Genomic DNA, 22041 nt, shown 5'->3' with positions numbered 1-22041 from the left:
CTAGACATAAATTACTCCTGATATGACAGGCTGCGGAGAAAAGCGTTTTGAAGCACACTTTTACTTGGATGTTCTGGAGACCCACAACATTACTACTACTGTAACGCACTGTACCTTCCTACATTTTCGATGCCAAGTAAATTTCATTTCCCTCATCTTTCTGCACAACTTACTTAGCTTTTTTGCTTTTCACGTTCAAGTGAACACAAGAGCAGATAAGGTCAAATTTATTTGACATAGCGACATTAATACTCCCCCCCCCTCGTTCAACTTTGCATAAGACATTAAGCTAAATTAACTACACAAATTCTCTTGGAGTAACATTCATTAGACAGCAGTATAAATCTCACAGGACAGTTCATTACGGCAACGAGACATAATGAATGAAAAGGTGCTTGAAGCTGAAAGTTTTTCCTCTAAGTACAGCGAGAACTCGTAGTAAACAGTTTACTTACTGTAGCACAGAAAAAGGGTTGATATATTGAAGAGAAAGGAAGAAAAACCACCAAGCTCCAATCCCTCTTAGCCTCTAAGTGAGAGAGGGGAGGCTGGAGCGAGAGAGCATGAGAGGGAGAGAGAGAGAGAGAGAGAGAGGACGAGAGGGTGTGTGAGAGATCTCCACAACAGTACAAACAGCAGAGAAGGGGGAAATAGAGGGGAAGGAAAACGAGAAGAAGGAAGAAGACTTGGAGATCTCTCCCCTGACACAGAGGGCACCCCCATATTAGGTTATGAGGCAACAAGCCCATCACAGGCCAGCAGCAAGAGGGGAGATTTTATCAGAGCTCACTCTAAACACACAAAGACACAGGAGACGCTGGCATACAAGGTTTCGATCGATCCTTCCCTTGGAGCTGGTCCAATGTGTAAACAATGTCAAATAAAGCCTCTGTGTTTTGATTAGGGACGATTACACGGAACCTGAAAATGAACCTTAAAGCTACGTTTCCTCATAACCAACATCAGACATTTGGGCCAAGATTCAGCTTGCACCACAAATGGTCAATTTAAAGTGTGTCGAGTCAATGAATCAAAGACAAAGCGACGTTTATGTCACAATACAGTGCCCTATTCATTTTAGCAATACAACGAGATAACTAGCAGGAAATCAGGAAATTAGACTTAGCAGCAGCCTGCAGCTAAACAGAAAAATATTACTTTGCCAATTCAATTTGTCTTGTGCAAACTAAATATAAGATTAACCACTATCTCCTACAATTTTATTAAACTGTAGTGTGTGTTTGACCTGGGCAACATGTGGTAACGATACGTGAGGCGGTGCATTATGTAATAATTTTTTTTCTGACAGTTATTCTCGCAAATAATTATTGTGCTGATAGAAGTGATGCATTTCAATGACTTTTTTGACTGAACAACAGCCTAAGATAAAAAAAAAAAACCTTTGCTGCCTTTTTCATCCAAAGAAAAGCAGCAAACCATCACTTTCCCCTTCACCATCCTCATCATTTCATACATATTTAGTCAACCTGACCCATATCGAGTAATTGGCTAATTCTGTCATGCTACCACCCCGATAAAAATCCTCTCCTGGGTAAAATCTGTGGCGTAACTGAGCTCAATATAACCTTCAGGACATCTTAATGGCTAAACAATATCCATGTTCCAGCTCAGCTGTTCAGGTGACGCCGTGGGGCCATTAGACCAACAGAGGCTGAGGTGCGGCCACTTGATCCTTGCTATTACCTTTGCTCGGGTGAATGTTTCTATGCCAACCTCTAATTAAAGACCAGAGTTGTGGCTCTTCTGCTGAGGTCAGCCTGCTCATCATAGCTCACAGCCCTTGTGCTTTATTGCAAACAAACCCTATATCATCATTATGTCTATCAACATGCTCTCCGCTGGCACATTAGACACTGTTCACATATAAACAGTGGTGGGGAGTTAATGACAGTGACCTTTAAAACATTAGCAGAAGTATACACTGATTATAGTTACATGGATCTGCAAAGCAAACAAAGTATAAATCAAGGAGATGGTCAATTTCCTTAACAAACAGGATTATGTCCATTAAATATTGGAATTATACTTAATGTTTTAAACTTTACAAGCCATTTATGTTTTGAGAAATTGCTTTTACTGACGTAGAAGCGCTTCATCCTGCTGTTGTACCCTCAAACAAGACACTGAACAGACCCTGACCTCTAATCTTGGATAAGTAAAGCAACAATTCACAAGCATATACAAAATAAATGCTTAGCTACTACCTCTCTGCAGGAGGAAAATGAATTTGTTATTTTGGTAAATATCCAAATCTTGCTCAAATCAAAACCCATCGGGAAGTTTGCATCCTGGCACACATGGACACACATAATCACAGCAGTCACAGGTCTAAATGAATACAGTGTGTCCTATTGCATCTGCCTAATCAAGTGGAAAAATTAATCTGTTTTCATGCCCAGTTGACATCAAAGTGGTTTCCAGAACAAAACAAACAGCTGCCCTGCCCTCCGTCTATGCTTTGCATTTCTTTGATCAATACTCCGCTAATGAGACCGGCCTCCTGAGCCCGTAATAAGGAGTCGGATTCATGTGTTACACTACATTTATTATATTAATTGTCTTTAGAATACACAATGTCACCGATCAATATGAATTAAGGCGATAACATGATGTAGTTTGACATGGTGTTGTCTGTGTCTGTGCAGCAAACGGAGACACCAGCATGCCATCTCTACCCTTTCCCTACATCATAGAGCAACGGTTACAATGTAGCATTAGAAACTGTGCATTTACACACAACCTGTAAGGATAATTCTTCAAAAGAGTCATTTTAAAAAGCATGCTGCCCTCTGGTGGACTAAATGTAGGCACTGAAAACTTGCATCTGAGTACTATTATCTATATAAAAAGCAACTGTCTTCCCATTTTTGATTGTTAGTTGGACAAAAAAAACGCAGTTAAAAGAATTATATGGTTATGAGAAACATATGATTGCCAATATTCACTATTTTTGACATGTAGACCGGATAATTCATCAGCTAATCAGACGAATAGTCAGCAATGATGGTGACATTTCTTGGAGCAACCGAATAAATTCTTGATTATCGCTTCAATTAATTAACAAATCCCTTACTCTGAAAATGTCAGAAAACATTAAAAACAGCAATCCGATTTGCCAGGAGCATCAGGTGCCAAGTTTGACACACACACTAACTGTAGATCAAAGAGCAGCAGGAAGTACAGCTGGTATGCCAACAATTTGTGATGAAACTCAAGCTTCAGCAGTCGCAGGTGTTCAAATTCCAAACGTGTTTATTGAAGTTAATCTGCAGGATTAAATAGAAAAATTTCTCCACTAGATGGCACCAAAGGCTGGTCTATATGCCAATGCTCATACTCATTCAAATCGGCTCTCACTTTATCACAGGTAGCTCCACATAGAGAGAAAATACAGAGTACATTTAAAGCTTAAAGAGTACGTGCACACTGTTGTTAAGCTCTTTAGTGAGCTACATGCTGGTCATTGAGGTTTGATTACTGTACAAACACTCAGAACTAGTCAGACGAGCCTCATCAGTTCAGCTGACGGTATTCAAGTTTGATTGAAATTACACTGAAAGATATTTTGGGCCTCTAAAAAATCCCATTTAGTCATTCATCTCAGTGATGCGGCACAAAACCAAAAGATGCACTCAAAATCCTCACCGCACAGCACCCTGTGAGCTTAAGGGTTTAATTTTGACCAAATCCCCACTGATTGACCTCTTAATTTTAGGCCAAAGAGTTAGGAAAGGGAGGTGGCTGACTATTTTTACACCAATTGTGTTATTCTTTGAGTGCAACAATAACGGCATGACCCACAGCTGATTCTTGCTTTTGGAAATATTGCTGGTTTATTTTCACACAAATGGTTTATCAGTGAACCCAGTAGGTCCAGTATATGTGGTGTTTTGGGTTTATGTTCAACACTAAAAATGTGATTACGTCACTGGAAGAGTACAGAAACTGTGTGACACATGGAGCAGCCATGCAGTCAGAGTGTTGTGAGCAGAGATACTAAATCACATGAAAGTGATGAAACTGGGAGAAGTCAAAAGATCAGAAACTAAGTGTTAGTCACCAAAATACCATGATACATGATTCCACATAATAATGTACTTCCGAGGTTAAAATAAAACATGACACATACAGGCTCTGTAAAGCCCTTTTCAGACAAGGTATATGGAACATTGCTGGCTTCATCAAACTGTTAAAGTATAAAATAGCGTGACGTTAAAACCGACAACTCAATAAGGAAAGCATGGTTTTGAGCTGTTGGTTTAAAAGTAACGCTATTTTACAGTAAGAAACGACAAACTGAACAAAATCCAACTATAAACTGTTAAAGTAACAGCATTATGTTATTCAAACACAGTTAACCTTTTTAATCATGTTCCTCCTGACTTCACTGAGACATGTCCACCGCAGTGTCTGAGAGAGCCAGCACAATATTTGTCATTCATGACAGCTTAGATGATACACCAAATGAAGTATAACGCTAGCCTAGCTGCGCTAGACCCATGTTTCTGAAGACACAAGGGTCTAGGGACGCTCGACAGGGAGGGAGGCGGGCTAAAAGGCTGTCTTTCAAATCCCTCTGCAGCAATTGGGTAGGTATACAACCAATCAGTGCAACGAATAGGCTGACGGAGTTCCTAGAGCGCCGGCGGATTGTGGCTAAGTCCCATTAGCTTCCCAACCAGCGGAGCCAACTGGTATATTAAGGATTTGCCATATCCCGTCGGCATAAGTCCAAATACGTCTTTCTTCTCAATGAAACACTTCAGTGCCGTCCTTTGTTTATCTTTCAAGTTGAATTTTAGCTTCAAATCTTTAAGGGCTGTGGCCAAAGCCGAGTCGAAAGATAACTGTTTATTGTGCGCCGGTTGTTTCTGTCAGAATCGTCGCGGCTCTGTCGTCACTTAGTTACGCCCGCCTTCTGACTCTACACTTCATGGTGATTGGTCCGGCCAGTTTTAGGAGAATCCAGCCTCGAGCCTTATGGAGGGTAACTAGACCCACCCTGGCAGAGAATTAAATTTGTTGCCGTGGGTTGTCTAGCGCGGCTAGGCTAGTATAATGCAATAAAAAAACTAAATCTAAACTAAGAGCAACTTATTAAAGTGTCACTCCTTTCTCCATGTCAGGGATAATCTATAATTATAACCCAAAGCCCTCCTTAAATCACTTCACATAACTCAAGGTATGGTGGCTTGTGCATCTGTTCATGTGACGGTTACAATAACAGTTTGTTTTTGTGACTTGGGTCCCAAAAACACAGTTTAACAATTCATACTTCTAAATCTCTGCAGGGATACTTTAACATTGTGACAGAAGTGTTTCAGCTAAAAATGAAAGGAAAGGTTTACAAAACTGTGGTGAGACCAGCCAAGTTGTTTGGTCTGGAGGCAGTGTCCCTGAGGAAAAGACAGAAGGCAGAGCTGGAGGTAGTAGAACTGAAGATGCTGAGGTTCTCTTTGGGAGTGACCAGGATGGATAGGATCAGGAATGAGTACATCAGAGGGACAGCACATGTTAGAGGCTTTGACGATAAAGTCAGAGAGGCCAGACTGAGATGGTTCGGACATGTCCAGAGGAGAGAGAGTGACTATATTGGTAGAAGGATGCTGAGTTTCCCACTGCCAGGCAGGAGGCCGAGAGGAAGACCAAAGAGGAGGTTTATGGATGTGGTTAAAGAGGACATGAAGGTAGTTGGTGTGAGAGAAGAGGATGCAGCAGACAGGGTTAGATGGAGGCAATTGATTCGCTGTGGCGACCCCTGAAGGGAAAAGCCGAAAGGAAAAGAAGAAGAAGATACTTTAACATTTCTGCAGCAGTGCGAACTTCCAACAATGTCACAGAGACGCAAAAGGCCTAAACGAACAGCAAACGCAGACACACACACACTAACCCAGTGATGCAAAAACACACCCACATGCAGTTTTGACACCTTTCTGTCAGTGCACAAAAACAAACATAAAATGTGCCTCAACAAGAACAAGCGCGGCAGCCACATGTGCTCCCGTGCAGCGAATTCAAGTAAACTTATAAAAAAAGCAACGTAACCGAGTCTCACCATTTTTTAACAGCCCAGAGGTCACATTGTTCGAGCTACTGTCATTGTGGAAAAACAGTACTCCTTACAAAGGTATGCCAGATATTTACAGTCCTACCCCTTTTCTGTGTAAGCAGACATCTGACTAAACAAGAGTGTGTCCCAACATACACCCACACACACAGACACACACACACACACACACACACACACACACACACACACACACACACACACACACACACACACACACACACACACACACACACACACACACACACACACACACACACACACACACACACACTCTCACCCTCTGTAATCTGTGGGTAAGCCATAACACCCAGCTGGGTGAGAAAGTGGCCTGCTCGGCACATACCTTTGTAGTGGCACAACACCCAGAGAGAGGACATAAGAGCAACAAAGACAAGGTTAAATGAGTGTGACATACAAGGAGGATACCAATGTGTGTGTGTGAGTGTGTGTGTGTGAGTGTGGAGAGCGTTTAGATGTGTGTAGGTTTGGGGTCTGATGGCAGGTCTGGTAAAGTCATAATCCACAACTGAAACTGTTCTATGTTGCTCCCTTATCAAGTCATTTTATAGTAGTTCTTTGTTTACTTTATGGAAGTAAGTTATTATATTGTATTATTTCTTATTCAGTGGGATGCTCTTTGCTAATAAAAACTGAGATCTGCGGGAAGATATGTAAGATAAGGAGATTTAAGAGACTGCGTAAAAGCATAGGTCCACCTTTGTATCTCAAATCTGTATCAAAAAAAATACTCAGCTGCTCCTGTGAAAATTGAAACAGGTTTTGTGTCACTGTCATAACACTGGCCATTAAAATATTTCTTCAAAATGAGCTTTGAAATGGAAATGAGAGGAGAAAAATTCCCCAGTCATCACACTACATCAAAATGTATTCCAAAGTTGACGTGAAAGGAATAAGAGGCTTCTCTTCTAACGCTTAACATCAAGTTGAGTATATACGTTTTTGTACAAAATTAGAGGGTTGGATTATAATAGAAGGTGGAAAGACTATTGTTTTAAGACATGCTTAAGGAAGTGTGAATCTATCCATTTGATAAATACAGTTATTTAACCATCTTGTACCACAAAAATCAAGTTATCTGAACATCCTTTTAAAGCCATTTAATTAACTCTCTGCCATGGTATCAATCACCACTATAACTAGAGGAAAATCCTAGCTGGCATTCAGAGACCCTTCAAGTAAAATTTTGCAATAAGTTTGATATGATCAGCATTCATGCCGCAGTACTTAAGTCTACCAATGAGCAAACTTCAACAAAAGGTGCTTAACTGATTTAGACCAACGACACAAAGTGTATAACATAATATAAAATTATACAAAAAATGCATATTTTTAAAATATACTTTCCTTGCTGATTGTAACTGCACATACAAAAAAAACAGAAATCCTGTACTACACTGCAAGCTGCATTGTTTCTGAACTCTTGTTCACCTTGTAAATACGTAAGCACCATTCCCTGACAGTTTTTACAGCCTGGCATTATCTACGTCTTTTTTACTTTTTTATTGTCTTGTACTTTTGTCATCCAAACAGTGTTTCTATGGTGCACTACAGTAAACATACAGTAGGTTAAAAATCCCCGCATTCAAACAGAAAAGGAACACAGTGTACGGGCTACATGTGGGCTAGCTCAGTCTGTGATTGTAATTAAAATTTCAGTCAGTTCAACCCTTTTAATAACCCTACCCTAATTAGTAGAGCATTTAACTGTCGGTGTTTGTGCGCAGGAATCAACATCTCACACTGTAAGCCACAGACTCCCACATCCATTTAACATGGTCATAACAAGAAGAAAAAAATATCTTGTTTTGCATGTATACAGCGCGTGTTGTTATGCCCTTATTATTCCTATGCACTTAAGGAAAACCACTGAGATAAATGATGCTGACTCTCTGATGACCCCAGCAATGAAGCAAACCAGTCTATTTACTAAAACAATTACCTGGCAAGCCAATCAACGCAGTCTCACCTCATGAAAACGTCTGGCGCTGAACGAGCATTTTAAAACCGGATATTTGCTGGATATTTTATCTGGAAACACTGCCTTCCAAACAAGCACTAATTAGCAACCAAGAGGTGGACGTTGTTTACAGAAGCTGTTATCTGAGCTCTTAACAGAACTGTTTGTAATGAGCAAAGGGGTAGAAAGGACACGGCATTCAACAGAGCAAACAAGAGCAAGTATAACAAGAACTTCCATATTTCTAAGGCTCTATTTTAATCTTATTGCTTGGGACAGAAAAGTTAATATTTGCTCACCAGAAATAACCCAGCTAGCCCCAAAGTTAGACACCAACAGCCAGCACTGTAACGCAGTACTGTAAGTCATACTAACATTAGCCATAGGTCTCTGGAAAGTTATCATGTTTGCCCTGATTTGTTCCAGAGAATTAGTGAGAAAAATCCTTTTCAGTCATTATCAGTTAATGCACATACAGAGATTTCATAACAAACTTTAACTTGGTCTACGGCTACTGAGAAAGGCAGAAAATCTGATTTGCTTAGCCTGATATTTCAACAGCTTGTATTCTTCTTTGATACAATGCAGCAATTTACTGAAGAGCCATTCTGAGATTTAGTATAAACAGCATTTAACACACTGATGTCTTCAATTTGCAGGGCATTGAGGGCTATATTTGCAGCTTAGACATGAAATGCAGTGTAATCGTCGCACTTAGCTTAGCTTTTCACCAACAGCAAAGCAAGTCCTAACACAAGAGCTGATAAACTCCTTTCCCCATCTATCAATCCACCCAGGCAGGAAATGATGCACACATTCAAGATTGTCGGTCCCGCGAAACAATCTCGACACCGATTGTTTTTGTTGAACTACTTTTCTCTTTGAGCTTTCTTGCCTACTGTAAAAGTAATCACAACAGACATACAAGAAGTCACAGTTCTGAAAATTGATGCCATGCTGTCGATCAGATAACAGAAAACCTCCAGGGTAATCAACAGTCTATCTGGGTGTGACGTTTCAGTCCCACCTTTCCAGTCACACAGATAAAAGGTGGAATGAAAGTGAGTCAGTCGCTTAGACTGTATAAGGCACTCTGACACAAATTCCTTAATAAGTAGGGATTTCAGAATCAAACAAATGTGTTCAACATGAGAATTCTAAAACATACCAACATGTATCACTGTTCGGTACAAATTTGCTACTGCAGCAGAAGAAAATGTGGTGTGCAAAGAAAGTAAACATGTTGTCACACTTGAATCTTGAAAATTTTGCATTAGAAGGTGTAATCTGGCCTAATGACTGGAGCACTTGAAAGCTGTGAATTGGTCTTTTCTTGGGGGTATCATCAGTGCAAAAGGTTAATGACTGAGTAAGAAAATATCTGGTTCCTGGATCCAAAAAAAAAGTCCAGATAATAAAACTGCATAAAGGAGAGAAGTCCACTTTGACTCCCAAAGAACAATCCAATCACCAAGGTGAGGCTGGATGGGCTAAAGCTAATGAATGCCCTTTGGAGAATACTGATAACACAATGATGACTTTTGAACGTGTTACATGTTAAATTTGCAGGACTGACTGGCTTCTTCCCCACAGCAAGAGGTGAGGCTTATGTTATATTCAGACCAAAATCATGTATCAAGAAGTTATTTTAAGGAGATGCTGAAGTAAATAAGCCGCTGCATTCCAAAAGGCATGTTTTGTTTAAAGAAATCATAAAAATCACACCCTTTATCATATATGGAAATCTGTAAAAAAAAAATCTGTACATTCTCAACTTTCTGTTGGTCACTGAACTCATTTTTGACATGCTTTGCTCAAAAGGTTTGTCCAAACCTAAGCTTAAAATTGAAATATTTAATCAAAATCACCATATTCTACATGTTTCATTTAATTATTCACCAAAAATAAAGCATTTGCACTGACAAGATTGCTCAGCACAACCATGAAGCCATTATTAACTCAGCTGCAACCAGCTGTTACAGGACAAAGGTTCAACGACTTTTCAGCTGAACTGGACTAAATTGTAGGTTGTGTTTGCACAGATAGGAGACATATTCAAGCTATAGTTGTGCTGCCTCCATAGAGGATTGCAGTGAAAAAATGAGCCTATAGTGAGTAAAAATGTGAAAGGAGCAGAGGTTTAAAGCAAATGACCATTAAGTAGACTAATAATTATTTCGTAAAATTAGTTATTACTGTTGGGTTTAAGGTGCTTTGTTAAAGAATACAGTCAGAGCAGCTAATGAAATATAGCAGAATACATTTATATTTGCTTTCCCAACACAGATATTCCTGGATTTGACCTGGCAACCTTCTCGCTGCAAGTCTACTCATGACAAGATATACTGAGGGAAACAGGAAAATACTGGCATCCCCTGAGGGAAGAATTCCTGCTCCTAAAAACTACTTGCATCCCAAGTGATGGGGGGAAAGATATATTTACAAGCATCCATCTCCCATCCCAATTCCCACTCGGCCCAAACTGCTTCTGTTAAAGTATTTAAATGGTCACTAACCACTGAGCCTGACATCATTTTGAGTAAAATGAAAGGACTCAGCAGGGCTCTAATTGGTAGACTCCACTAAGGCAAACAATAAAATGCTTCTGGCTTCAGGGACTGTTTGATCCCTGCGCCAGGTGAGTGTTCACATGAGTGTTTTACCGTCACACCAGCAAAACGTAAGGAAACATCTCCCTATCCTGCCTTAAATTTCCCTCACACTTAATGGTGGAATAATTTTTGAAAACACTGTACTTACGCTGATTAGTGTATCAACAGAATTCACACAGTTATGAAAAAGAATATTACATTTCCTGCATTTCAAAGACTAAACCCAGAAAAGGGCTATCTGGATACATTAAATAAAGCTATATAATAAAGAGGACAATGGAAGTAGCATTCTGAGAAGTTAGCACGACTATAAAGTTGAAAAATATAAGGCATATTGGCACCACACCCTCTGCAATTACTCAACTAGCCCCAGAAGACACATGGCAGCAAATTCAGAAATATATTCTCTACATTCTGTCATTTGCCCTACCCCAAACCTTTTGTGCTGCTCTCAGAAATCACTGTACAATCTTTAAAACAATTAATAACACTTATGTTGTTTATTCAAAAGCAATTGGACCAGCGTTTCTTGGTTATAGGTAGCACAACAAAAGCAACATACACCTAGCACAACGCATAGATTCTCATAAGCTAATTAATTGCACAAAAATGCACACAAAACACTGAAGTTCGACATTTTGCTTTGATCTAAACTTCCTCCTTGCTTCCTCTCTCTATTCCCTCTCAAATAGCCCCCCACCACTCGCATGTTGGCTTCTCTCGTGGCACATTTTCTTCTTTTTCCACTGTTAAAATCTCATTTTCTCCCCCTTTCTCTCCTAGCATGTTACCCCTTCTCCTTACTCTTTCCCTCCCTGTCGCCCTGCTCCAATCCCTCCTCCATATAATCCTGTGTTCCCTGGCTTGCTTCGTTAGTTGTAGCAATAAACAGACACGGCCACAGGATACATCTAGAAAACTCCTCAGCGTGATTACTGCACAGTCAGGCTTAAATCCAACATACAGGGGGGCCCACGTACCATAAAGTGTGACTGTGCATGCCAAAATGCTTGCACGCATCCATGTATAAGCAATCATTTCTAATCTGTGTGTGCAGAACATTGCATACATAATATTATTCTGGCAACTTATCGGCTTCAGTCTGACCACATGGTTCCACGTGAAAGAAACATGCTGTACTTCTTTGGTTTAAACACTGCGTAAGATTTTGACTACAATGTGTATTCTCTAAAGCTCTGCTTGTTGTGACTTTTTCTGTTGCATATGACCATATAAAACAACTGCATGACTGTATGACTCCCATTTGTTTGTAATGGGATTTCTTCATCCTCTTCTCTTCTTTATGATCCTGATGACAACTCTGCTATGACTCCACTCATTCACTGCTGCTCAGTGTTGTCTGAGTTTCTCTGGTGACCCTGTACTGGAGGAGCTGAGATGGTGTTTTGACAAGAGAAGTGCTGGCAACTCCCCCATTTTCAATAGGCTCATTATTAAAGCAGCTCTCCCTGGACTTAACTCAGCCCGTATTTCTGCGACCACAAAGGAGTCATAAAAACACTATGGCAAAGTCAGAAACCACACTGCAGCGTGCACACTGACTCTCAGTATGTGTGTTTTTATGGAGCGAGTGTACGAGCCCCCTTCCACACGTGAGAAACTTTAGACAGTACGGCTCTGTCATGGCTATGCAACACTCCATTAAAAAAAAAGACAAGTACATATCCATCTATATTATGCCTGCAGTGCACATGTCAGAATCCCATCATAAAAAGGCAATTTCAGACAAAATGCACAGTCACATACACGCTCATGTGCCTGAACGAACACTCCTTTGCTTTTAATATCTGTGACGACATGATTTGAATGAAAAGTGCTTTAGAAAAGTGAGTTTGGAGAATCATATTTGTGAGATAACTTTTAACAGCTTGTTACGAGAACATTAAATGCGTTTTAGAATTATGCACAGCCAACTCTCAGCAGGTGGCAGACATTGAGCAAAAGGAGCAAAGCAATTGTTATTAAATATCTAAATAATTAGCATGAAAATTTCTGGCATACTGCATTCTGCAAAAATAATTAAAGACCTGTCACACGGCTACACCTACACAAAGCAGAAAGGTAAATATAATATGCCATTAGGTAGGGAAAATAATAAACTAACTCTTGTACAATTCAGTGGTTGTTATGTGTCTTCAGGGCACTGGGTTTCAGCTTCCATGTGCTTTGAGTTTTTACAGGAAGAGAAAGGATAAGACAAGCAAAAACAACAGGAGAGTATCCTGCATAATGCTGCTTATTCTCCGTCCTCACATAATATTTGCACCTCTACGAATGAAAAGCATGACTTATTAGCTTCTCCTGAAAGACAGGGATAAGCAGCACATTCTCTAACTTGCAGTTGCCAAGGTTGCTGAAGTTAAACAGTTCCTGAGAGAGGTTTTCATGTTTGTAAAACTCTCCTGCTTGGAAACTTGATAATAACAACGAAAGTCCCAGATCTCTCCGTGTGTCACTCAGCCTCTCTTCCCTCCATCTTCTATATCTCTCTGTCTTGCTCATTCAGCCTCCCTCCAATTTCCATGGCTATAACTTTAATGCAGATGCCAACTCTGCTCAGTCTCTATTCACTTGCATGCACACACAGAAGGCTTAGTCATTCAGTCTGTCAGTAATATGGGGAGCAGAACTAACAGAGAATAAATCATTTTTCCGCAGCAGGGGCCGGGGCCGAACAAAGAGCCAGTGTGTATGTGTGTCTGTGTTGCTATATTAACATATTCCTTGAACAAATTATTCATCTTCCTTGCATTACAGGCATAACAGTTCAACCCGAACAGAGGAAAGCAAAAGCCAAGAACCACTTTTTCTTCACTGAGTCAAGAATCAATCCAGTCAAAAATATGCTTGTGAGTATTGCATTTTTTTTTTACTTGTGGCAAAGACAGGATAACTGAAGCAAACCAGATATAAACCCAATATCTCAAGGATTAAAGACACATCAATACGGTGGCGGAGGCCCATTGAGGACATGGATTTCTGCAGGTTTATGCTGCAGAAATCAGAACTGGGTTTTGGGTGGCATTTCTAGTCCGCTGGTATTTCTGAAATTCCATTACAGGACACCAGCACTAATGAAACCAACATCACGTATCCCTGATAAAAACTGAATAGCTTTTTACTGTGACATATTTCCCGAACTCATAAAAAAAAAACCAACTTTGATAACCTTCAGCTTAGAACAGTTACGGAAAATGAGTTTAATTGTTTAAATTAACTCTGCATACTTATCCGAAATCCTTTTCAGACGTTCTGGAACAGCTCTTTATTAATACAAGTGTGGTAACAGTAGCTTGGATGCCAAAGATAAACTATCCAGGACAGCACAAGTTCACTGCACTGCTGTTCTTGTATGACTTTCTCAACAGCTTCTGCAGCACATTTGAATCCATAAAGTCTGGAGTGCTTTTATTGCCCATATGAATATAAGTTTGTCTTATGAAATATATACACAGACACTGCATGCATTCATTCTCTTACCTGCTGCAGCTTAACTCCAACAAAGCGTAGCATCCCTCTGCAGGCTCTGAACCCTTCACCCAGACCCCGCATTAAGACTGGCCATATATCCTTCTTGGTGGGAAACCACAATCTGTGATCAACAACAACCATCCAGACATCCTCTGAGATCCGTCCTGACGGCAGTGTCCTGACAATAGCTCTAGTCCCAGTACACACCGACTTTGTCATCTGACGGAAAGAAGCAAAGGATCTTAGCATTTTTCATTAGTTTGAAGCATAAAGTCAATGAAAAAGACTGTGAATATATTTCCACAGCTATGAAGTCAACAGAAAATTTTTAAAAGTCAAATTTTTCAACAAAAACTGTCCCGTAAATACCTTCTGATTATTCTTGAAGAACCGCCTGACCAGGACAGTGGAACGCTCTTTACGGTTCCTAACAAACTCTGTGTTATCCGGGGGCGCCTCTCCATCCTCCTCATCGGTACTGCTGCCCCTGCCGCACTCCCTGGTCCACTCTGGGGAAGACCTCTCGTCGGTTGCCGTCAGGTTTTCAAGGGACGACCGCCGAAGGAACAGTTTGTCCAGGGAGATTCTGTTACCTCGAGGCCTCCTGTTGAGCCTCTCCAAACTTGAGTACGCGTCTTTGAAGTTGTGCTGGTAGACGTGTCCATTTTTGCGATGCTGCCGGTGGCTGGTGAGGGGGGAGTTGCAGGGAGATGACGTCAAAGAGCTTGGTTCACTGGAGGCACTGCCCTGAGATGAGAGGAAAGGTGATGTCTAGAAGCAAAAAAACATGGAAAAACACAATATTTTCTGATTAATTTGCTCTAAAGCATTACATTTACAGTTTAAACATTGTGATGTGGCGCTTATCTTGCACTAAAAAAACATGGCTAGCATTGCCTTCCTTTACTACCTTGTGGAAAGCCAGCATGGACACAGGGAGGCTGCCACGGCGGATGTGTCTCTTCTTGGGGCAAGCAGGGCTGGAGCTGAGGTGAGGACTGTGAACAGGGCTGGAGCTGGGACTTGGACTGGACCTAGGGCTGTGGCAACAAAACGTGTCTGGACTTGTGTAAACGCTAGACGGGGTACAAGAGCAGTGGGTGCCGCCAGTTTTGTTCCTGCCTGCATCCACGCTGTCTCCAGAAGTGTCCAGCTGGCACACAGATCCCTCTGAACTTTTCCTGGATGCCTGATTTACTCCATTGTTCACGCCGGCTGACAGCTCCGGGTACAGTTTCTCTTCGGCGCTTTCAACTTTTGAGCTGTAATCAAAGCAGTCGTACTCTTCGTCCAGAATTGTCCCTTTCCCGCTGTCACATGACAACTTCCTGTAGAAGAGCAGGGAAGGGCTGCTGCGCTGCTTTGAATGCCACAGGTGGTCAGAGCATCGCCACGCTTCCTGGCCGTCATTTGCATGTTTGGCGTCTCTGCTGGGTCTGCTCCCGGTGGATGCAGGTGAAACATGCTGTGCCAGTACTGCAGGCCCAACTTGTGTCTGAGTCTCTTCTGTGGCCATCGTGTCTCCCTGTGGCGTCCTGTTTGGTCCTTTGTCTCACTGCAGCTTTGAAAAGAAGAAGCACTTGACTGTTGATGACAGCATTAAAGAGAAATTCTGACACTGACTTGTATTTATCTGTTACTAGAGAGGGAAGATCCGGCTGATTGTATGAAAATTAGTCATCAACTATTGATTTTTTTTGTGCCTTTTCTACCATGAGTATCTTTACATTTAGCAAGATACTTGAACATTTTTTCAGGTGTCTCTTGATGTATGGGAAATTATTACAGACAAATAAATAATATTTTTAATAAAAAATCTAGAGATTGATCTATAATCATTATTCGCAACACTGTATATTTTGTAAAGTGACAGCATTCATGTTCACTAACTCAACTGGTTTGGATGACTACTTCTGAAGGGAGTGGAGTACATTCTGTTTTGGCCTATTAACCTATTAATTTACATAATACTCACGCAACTTCAATCATTTCATCAGTAGTCATTAATCCTTAAGATTAAATGTATTACTTTTGAGCCCATGTTAATTGGATAGGTAATTAAAAAGATCCACATCAGGTCATGCTACACAACAGTCCTAAGTCGTGTATTCAGTGACAGTGTGCCATCATGGGCATAGGCCTGTACTGAGGCAAGTAATGCCTTCAGCTTCCAGTGATTTCTTGAGTGGCTAAGACAGCACATCCATACAGAGTCTGCTCTGTCTGTGTGTGTTGTGAAAACAGAAGCTTGTGCAGCTGTACAAACTGGCAGATAGAGAAACCCACCGAGGTGACCCTGGAGGACCGAGGAATTTCCTTGATAGCGTGGTCGCAGTCACAGCTTACAAGCCCGTGTGTGTCCCTGTGCGCAAGAGCTCCGTCTGACCCGAGACTTGTTTACGTGGCATGATTATCCACTCGCAGGCCCTGAGGAACAAAGAGAACACACATGCAGAAAGTATTATTTTCACAGTTGTACATTTTTACTCTTTCAGGCCATTAAAGCATATTTGAACGCGGTATGATGAGGCCGATAAATTAAAAAAAAAAAAAAAACACGACAGAGTCAAAGCAAACCTGAGAGATATGAGAAGCGCACAAAGCAAAAGGCATTTTTCTCAGCTTGAAAGATTCCAGATTTCTTTCATTCCCTACTGCGCTTTCTTCTTTCATCACATCAGCTATTTTATCTATAACTGTTCCACCAAATCACTGCACAGAGCGTAACTCATTGTGACAGAAAAAAAAGAAAAAGGAATTGTTTTTTACACTCATCACAGCTACAATAGGAATACAAATAGTACATTTTACTTTCTTGACACTGAGATGAACTTATTGTTACATTCATGGTACAGCTAAACTCCTGTTTGAGAAACACCGTATTTAGGTAGTTTTTTTTTTCCCCCATTCTTCAATAAAGCAGTGCCTTAGAGAACAGCATGAATTAGGAAAAACACTCTGAATGTCCAACATCATCATCAAAAGTAAGAGAAAGGAAAGTCCCCTCATCCTTAACCACACAAGCTGGTTATCTTTATCGCCATGGTTTCGCCTTGCCACTATCAGGACTCTTTATTCTGACATTGTCCAGCAGTCTTGAAATACAACACTGCTGCCTCGAAATGAAGGCACGTACTGTTTAAAAGAAGCCATTATGCAAACTCAGACGACCGCCAGTAGCTGAAAAGGAAGAAAAAAAGAGTGACTGATGATGTACATCCATAATACTACACAGCATGCCAATGAAACTGAGTTGTCCAGTCGTCTGGCATTCGTCACATAAATAAAGACTGGCGATTCAACAATACTTATTTCACTTCTGTCTACATGAATCTATCACAGCAGTAATCGAGTGCATCAGAGCTGAGCAGGGAATGAAATACATGCTTAACACACATTTACCCACAACATGCACGCATACTAATTTGTGTGGTTCTGGTATCGTGATGGTGGCCAACGATGAATAAATCTCGAAAACTAGTGCCTGGAACCTTATAATTAGAGTGGCCACAGCCCTTAATTTCCTGCCAAAATGTGAGGGCCACGGTTGGGATGTTTTGTGTGTCAGTGTGTGTGTGTTTGGGAGGCGCACACACACACACACATATATCAATGTGCATGTGAATGTCTTCAGACAGTTTTCAAGGCACTGTGCAACATTTACACAGACAGAAATGCAGTCAAAGGGATGAAACAGACAGTTTCCTCATTCATAAACTAACAGTGGCATGAAACTTCCTCGACTGTGCAGCTTTGACGACACTGACTTAATGCCTCAAAAATGATAACCTGTGATGCTGGGACACTAGAAATAGGACTGCCTCATGGCGCTATTTATCAATTGAGTCTTGCACTCCATGAAAGGCAGATGCAAAAACAAAACAGAGCTCCAGTGGTCACTGTTTTGCCATGGCTGCTGAGGAGGGTTTAAAAGAATAAACCACTTCTCATAAAGAGGAAACATGCAAAGATTCAGAACTAATAAAGGCCAGTGAAAATGGATATGTAAAGTGTTCCAATTCAAAATGTTCTTTAGCAATCAGTATAATAAAAATGTATTTTGCATGCAACATGGACAAAAGTATCTGATAGAAAATAGTTTGCTAATTCATTTACAATATTTACAAAGCATTTTTGCAGCACATCAATACTGAAAAGTGAGTGGCAGTGAACACTGTGGAAACTTGCTTTATGGCCCGTCATAAAAGAGATCAGGGTCGACAGAGAATTTTTGTAAAATCTATGTGTGTAACAACGCAACCACCTCTCACACATGTAAACACACACAAAAAAATGCATCTATTGTCAAGTTAATCTTCTCTTATCCCGTCTAATTTAATGGAGTATAATGAAAATCAAAACAAAATGCAAGAAATAAAAATACACGCTTACTTGCCTTGAAAAAAAAAATGTAACAACAAGTCCTCAGGCACATGAGGACATGAACTTCATGTGTGCTGGTTGCACAGTGTACAGTGGAATATCGTGCCGCTAGACTGAAACTGCAACATATGGGAGCTGCTTCCCTGGAGCAACATTGTTATGACATTTGACCCACTGACATGCTGACACGACAGGGAAAGGCAAGGCTTTTCCCCTCAGTTTCTGAATGTTTGTCAGAAAAAGCGTAGCCGCGGTTAAGCTAATCAAAACAAAGTCCATTCGCAAGAGCTCATGTTTTTATCAGCCAGTTTTCATCACGTCAGACCGCATTTTTGGAGCATGCTTTTCTTGGCTGTGGAGAGAACCCACTCCAATCCACGACACTGAGAATCTCACCAGCATGTGTCACAGTTAACCAACAGGTCCAACCAGATTGATCAAAAGCTGGCAAAGAGCATATGCAACCTTAGTTAAGATGTGTGACTGTAAACAGTATCTCTTTCCAGCACTTGTGTTAATTTTTGGCATCAAATCATAATTAGGGACCGATTTACTTATAATTACAACAATGCTGCATCTTTCTGAAAACCTGTATGAACTTGTCTATATTCCCTATTGCTTGAAATCAAGTTTGGTATGTATAATATTGAGAGCAACTGCCATCAAGTTTAGGTGTGGCACAGGCAAGTCATGGCAACAACAACAAATGGAAGAAGAAATGAGAAATGAAAGAGCAAAGAAATACATAATCTAAAACATGTAAAACATTTTTATCATTAGAAACCATCACTGTGTAGCTTGTAGTCATGCTGCGACCACACAGATGTTAGTCGTCTCATTGAAACTAATGTCATGTGAGGACACAAAACATGACACGTTAGAGCATGGACCTGCCCTATTATGGGTCAGGAGGGCAGCACGAGGACAACATTTTGGCTACTCAAGGCAAGAGGTTCCATACTGTGGCTTTAAATCCTGAAGACATGCACTGAGAAGTATGATGCACAGCTGTGTTTTCCATCAAGCTAATTTAAAATCACTCTTAAATTAGCGGCGGGATAGCATTTCCACACAGTGGAAACTTGAAGTTGATGCATGCGTAGGTGAAATGAGGTTTGATATAGATGTGTTGTGCTCCATTTAGTGTCCATCCTATAATTTACAGAATGTGCAAAGAAACGGCCAGAAAAAAAAAAAAAAAGACTTCTCAACACCACAACCACGGCAGATCTGCCATGCGTCTGTCTCAAAAGGTGAGACTTACAAACGCACAAAAGAAACCACCAGTAATCAAAAAGTAAGCAGAGAGTAAGCCTAAAAAACAACCACACACACTTTACACTGTTAAAAGTAGCTCTCATTATCAGCTGAACTGTGACCCTGACTGGCAAAGTAAACGTCTCTTCCAGGCTAAATCTCAGCCTAAGGCTAAAAATGCAGACAGACACACACACACACACTGGAAACCAGGTCACTCAGAGTGACAAGTGCACTGACCAAGATAACACTCAATCACTTCTACTTCACGTGCCTTATTACATACAATATTGTCCAACACATCAGAATTCAATCCCTATTTGAAGGTTTGCTTCTAACACAATTCTTCTATCTAACCTTCTGACGGTACTTACATGTCATCTGGCTTTATGGCTCTATAAAAGTAACACTCCAAGTTTTCCAGGTGGTTCAGGATTCCTGCCAACTATCTTCTCGTAAACTGAGTGAAACAGAGTGTTGGTGAGACAGACAGAGCAAACAGACAACACGAGGGATGGGCCTTCCTCCCCAGGTTCAGCAGCCAATCAAAATGCATTCTGTCTTCAAGTTTGGACATAATTTACTACCAGACATGATCACCTTGACAGTCGCCTGACCGACAATTACAAGACAATACAAAAGTCTGCAGTGACTTATAGTGACCTCCATCCATCCATCCTCTATACACCGCTTTATCCTCATTAGGGTCGCGGGGGGTGCTGGAGCCTATCCCAGCTGACTTGAGCGAAGGCAGGGGACACCCTGGACAGGTCGCCGGTCTGTCACAGGGCTACATATACAGACAGACAAGCACACTCACATTCACACCTATGGGCAATTTAGAGTGATCAATTAACCTCAGCATATTTTTGGACTGTGGGAGGAAGCCGGAGTACCCGGAGAAAACCCACGCATGCACAGGGAGAACATGCAAACTCCATGCAGAAAGATCCCAGGCCCAACCCGGGAGTCGAACCGGGATCTTCTTGCTGCAAGGTGAAAGTGCTAACCACTACGCCGCTGTGCAGCCCCCTTATAGTGACCTAATTTTCTGAAAAATTGCGGCGTCAGTATTCTTGATAACAGTTAGAAGAGAACACTGACACTATTCTTATGTTTGTATTGTAAATATGAAGCTGCGATACAGAAAGTGAGTTGAGCACAAACACTGAAAACATGAGGAAATAACCTCACCCATCCAAAGGTAGTTAAATCGCATTCACTGTTTTGCACATTCATTGCTTCATTATACTGTTTTGTTTTGAAATCCATGAATAAAACAACAATGATATGAAATTTGAAACCGTGCTAAGTTATCACAAGGGCCATTACAAGTCAATATGACTGATAATGGATCAATGATAAGTTGTACTGCCATCATAATATACTGGAGTATCAGTTTCTATTCTTGCTTTCACTTTATAAGCCATGTGATTGGCTGTAATGTGTATTTAATACTTTTTTGTTTCGGGGGGACTTTTTTAAAAGAGTGTTGAAAATGGAGTTTGGTTTCTTCAATTATACCAAAAAGTTCATCCAATCATGATGCAGGACTTTGATTTTGGAAAGAAAGTTCAAAAAGTTATAACCCTATTATACAAACTACAATCAAAATGCATTTAAAGAACAGAAGACATCACATCCTGAAGGCAACCAGCAGAAACTTGTAGCACATATGTCCTTAGTTGTATTTAAAACACAAGCTGGAAATTCAAAACTTCAGATTTATCAAAAAATACTGGAGGCAATGTATTCTCTGAAAAAATGGCAAATGTTTCAAGCAAAAATGGGCATGTATACTGTTTTAGAGAGCTTATATACTTTAATAGAAGCCAAGTATGTCTCATCAGCATCAACCACACCACCACAAAACCTTTCAGAAATAAGAACAGACAGTTGTCTGCGTTTATCTTCGGCCTTCTCTGCTCTCTCCAATGAGACCCAATATTTCTCATGATGCAATAAAATGTAACACATGTTGATGAAAGCAAAGGGGTATGATCTCAGCACCTCTGAAGGGTCCTGAAGAAACTGGATATAATCAGAGTCAGATGGTTAACAAAGAGCTGTGTATATATATTTTTTTTTATTTGGTTGTGCGTCAGTTGTTCCCTCATTTATCTCTAAAGGTTACTTGCATTCTGCCATTCTGTGCACAAGTAGTAGTGAGGATGCTTTCAAAAACAACGCCATGCATGGTTTTGATTATCATTTAAATGTGGCACAGC

At 40.7% G+C, this 22041-nt stretch overlaps 1 protein-coding gene across 1 annotated transcript in view; it reads right to left on the bottom strand.

The window, feature by feature from the left end:
* plce1 (phospholipase C, epsilon 1) overlaps positions 1 to 20278 on the bottom strand; it is an 86535-nt gene extending 66257 nt beyond the window's left edge. Inside the window, 5 exon segments of the mRNA XM_051939588.1 lie at positions 14183 to 14392; positions 14543 to 14944; positions 15084 to 15734; positions 16460 to 16600; positions 20188 to 20278. Coding sequence (XP_051795548.1) covers positions 14183 to 14392; positions 14543 to 14944; positions 15084 to 15689 — 1218 coding nt within the window. The 5' untranslated portion in view covers positions 15690 to 15734; positions 16460 to 16600; positions 20188 to 20278.
* Between the last annotated feature and the right edge of the window lie 1763 nt (positions 20279 to 22041).

The sequence above is a fragment of the Acanthochromis polyacanthus genome, chromosome 19 (genome assembly GCF_021347895.1).
Source record: "Acanthochromis polyacanthus isolate Apoly-LR-REF ecotype Palm Island chromosome 19, KAUST_Apoly_ChrSc, whole genome shotgun sequence".
In the NCBI taxonomy this organism is placed as follows: domain Eukaryota; kingdom Metazoa; phylum Chordata; class Actinopteri; family Pomacentridae; genus Acanthochromis; species Acanthochromis polyacanthus.
Note: the sequence above shows the minus strand (reverse complement) of the source record. Positions and strands in the feature narration are given on the sequence as shown.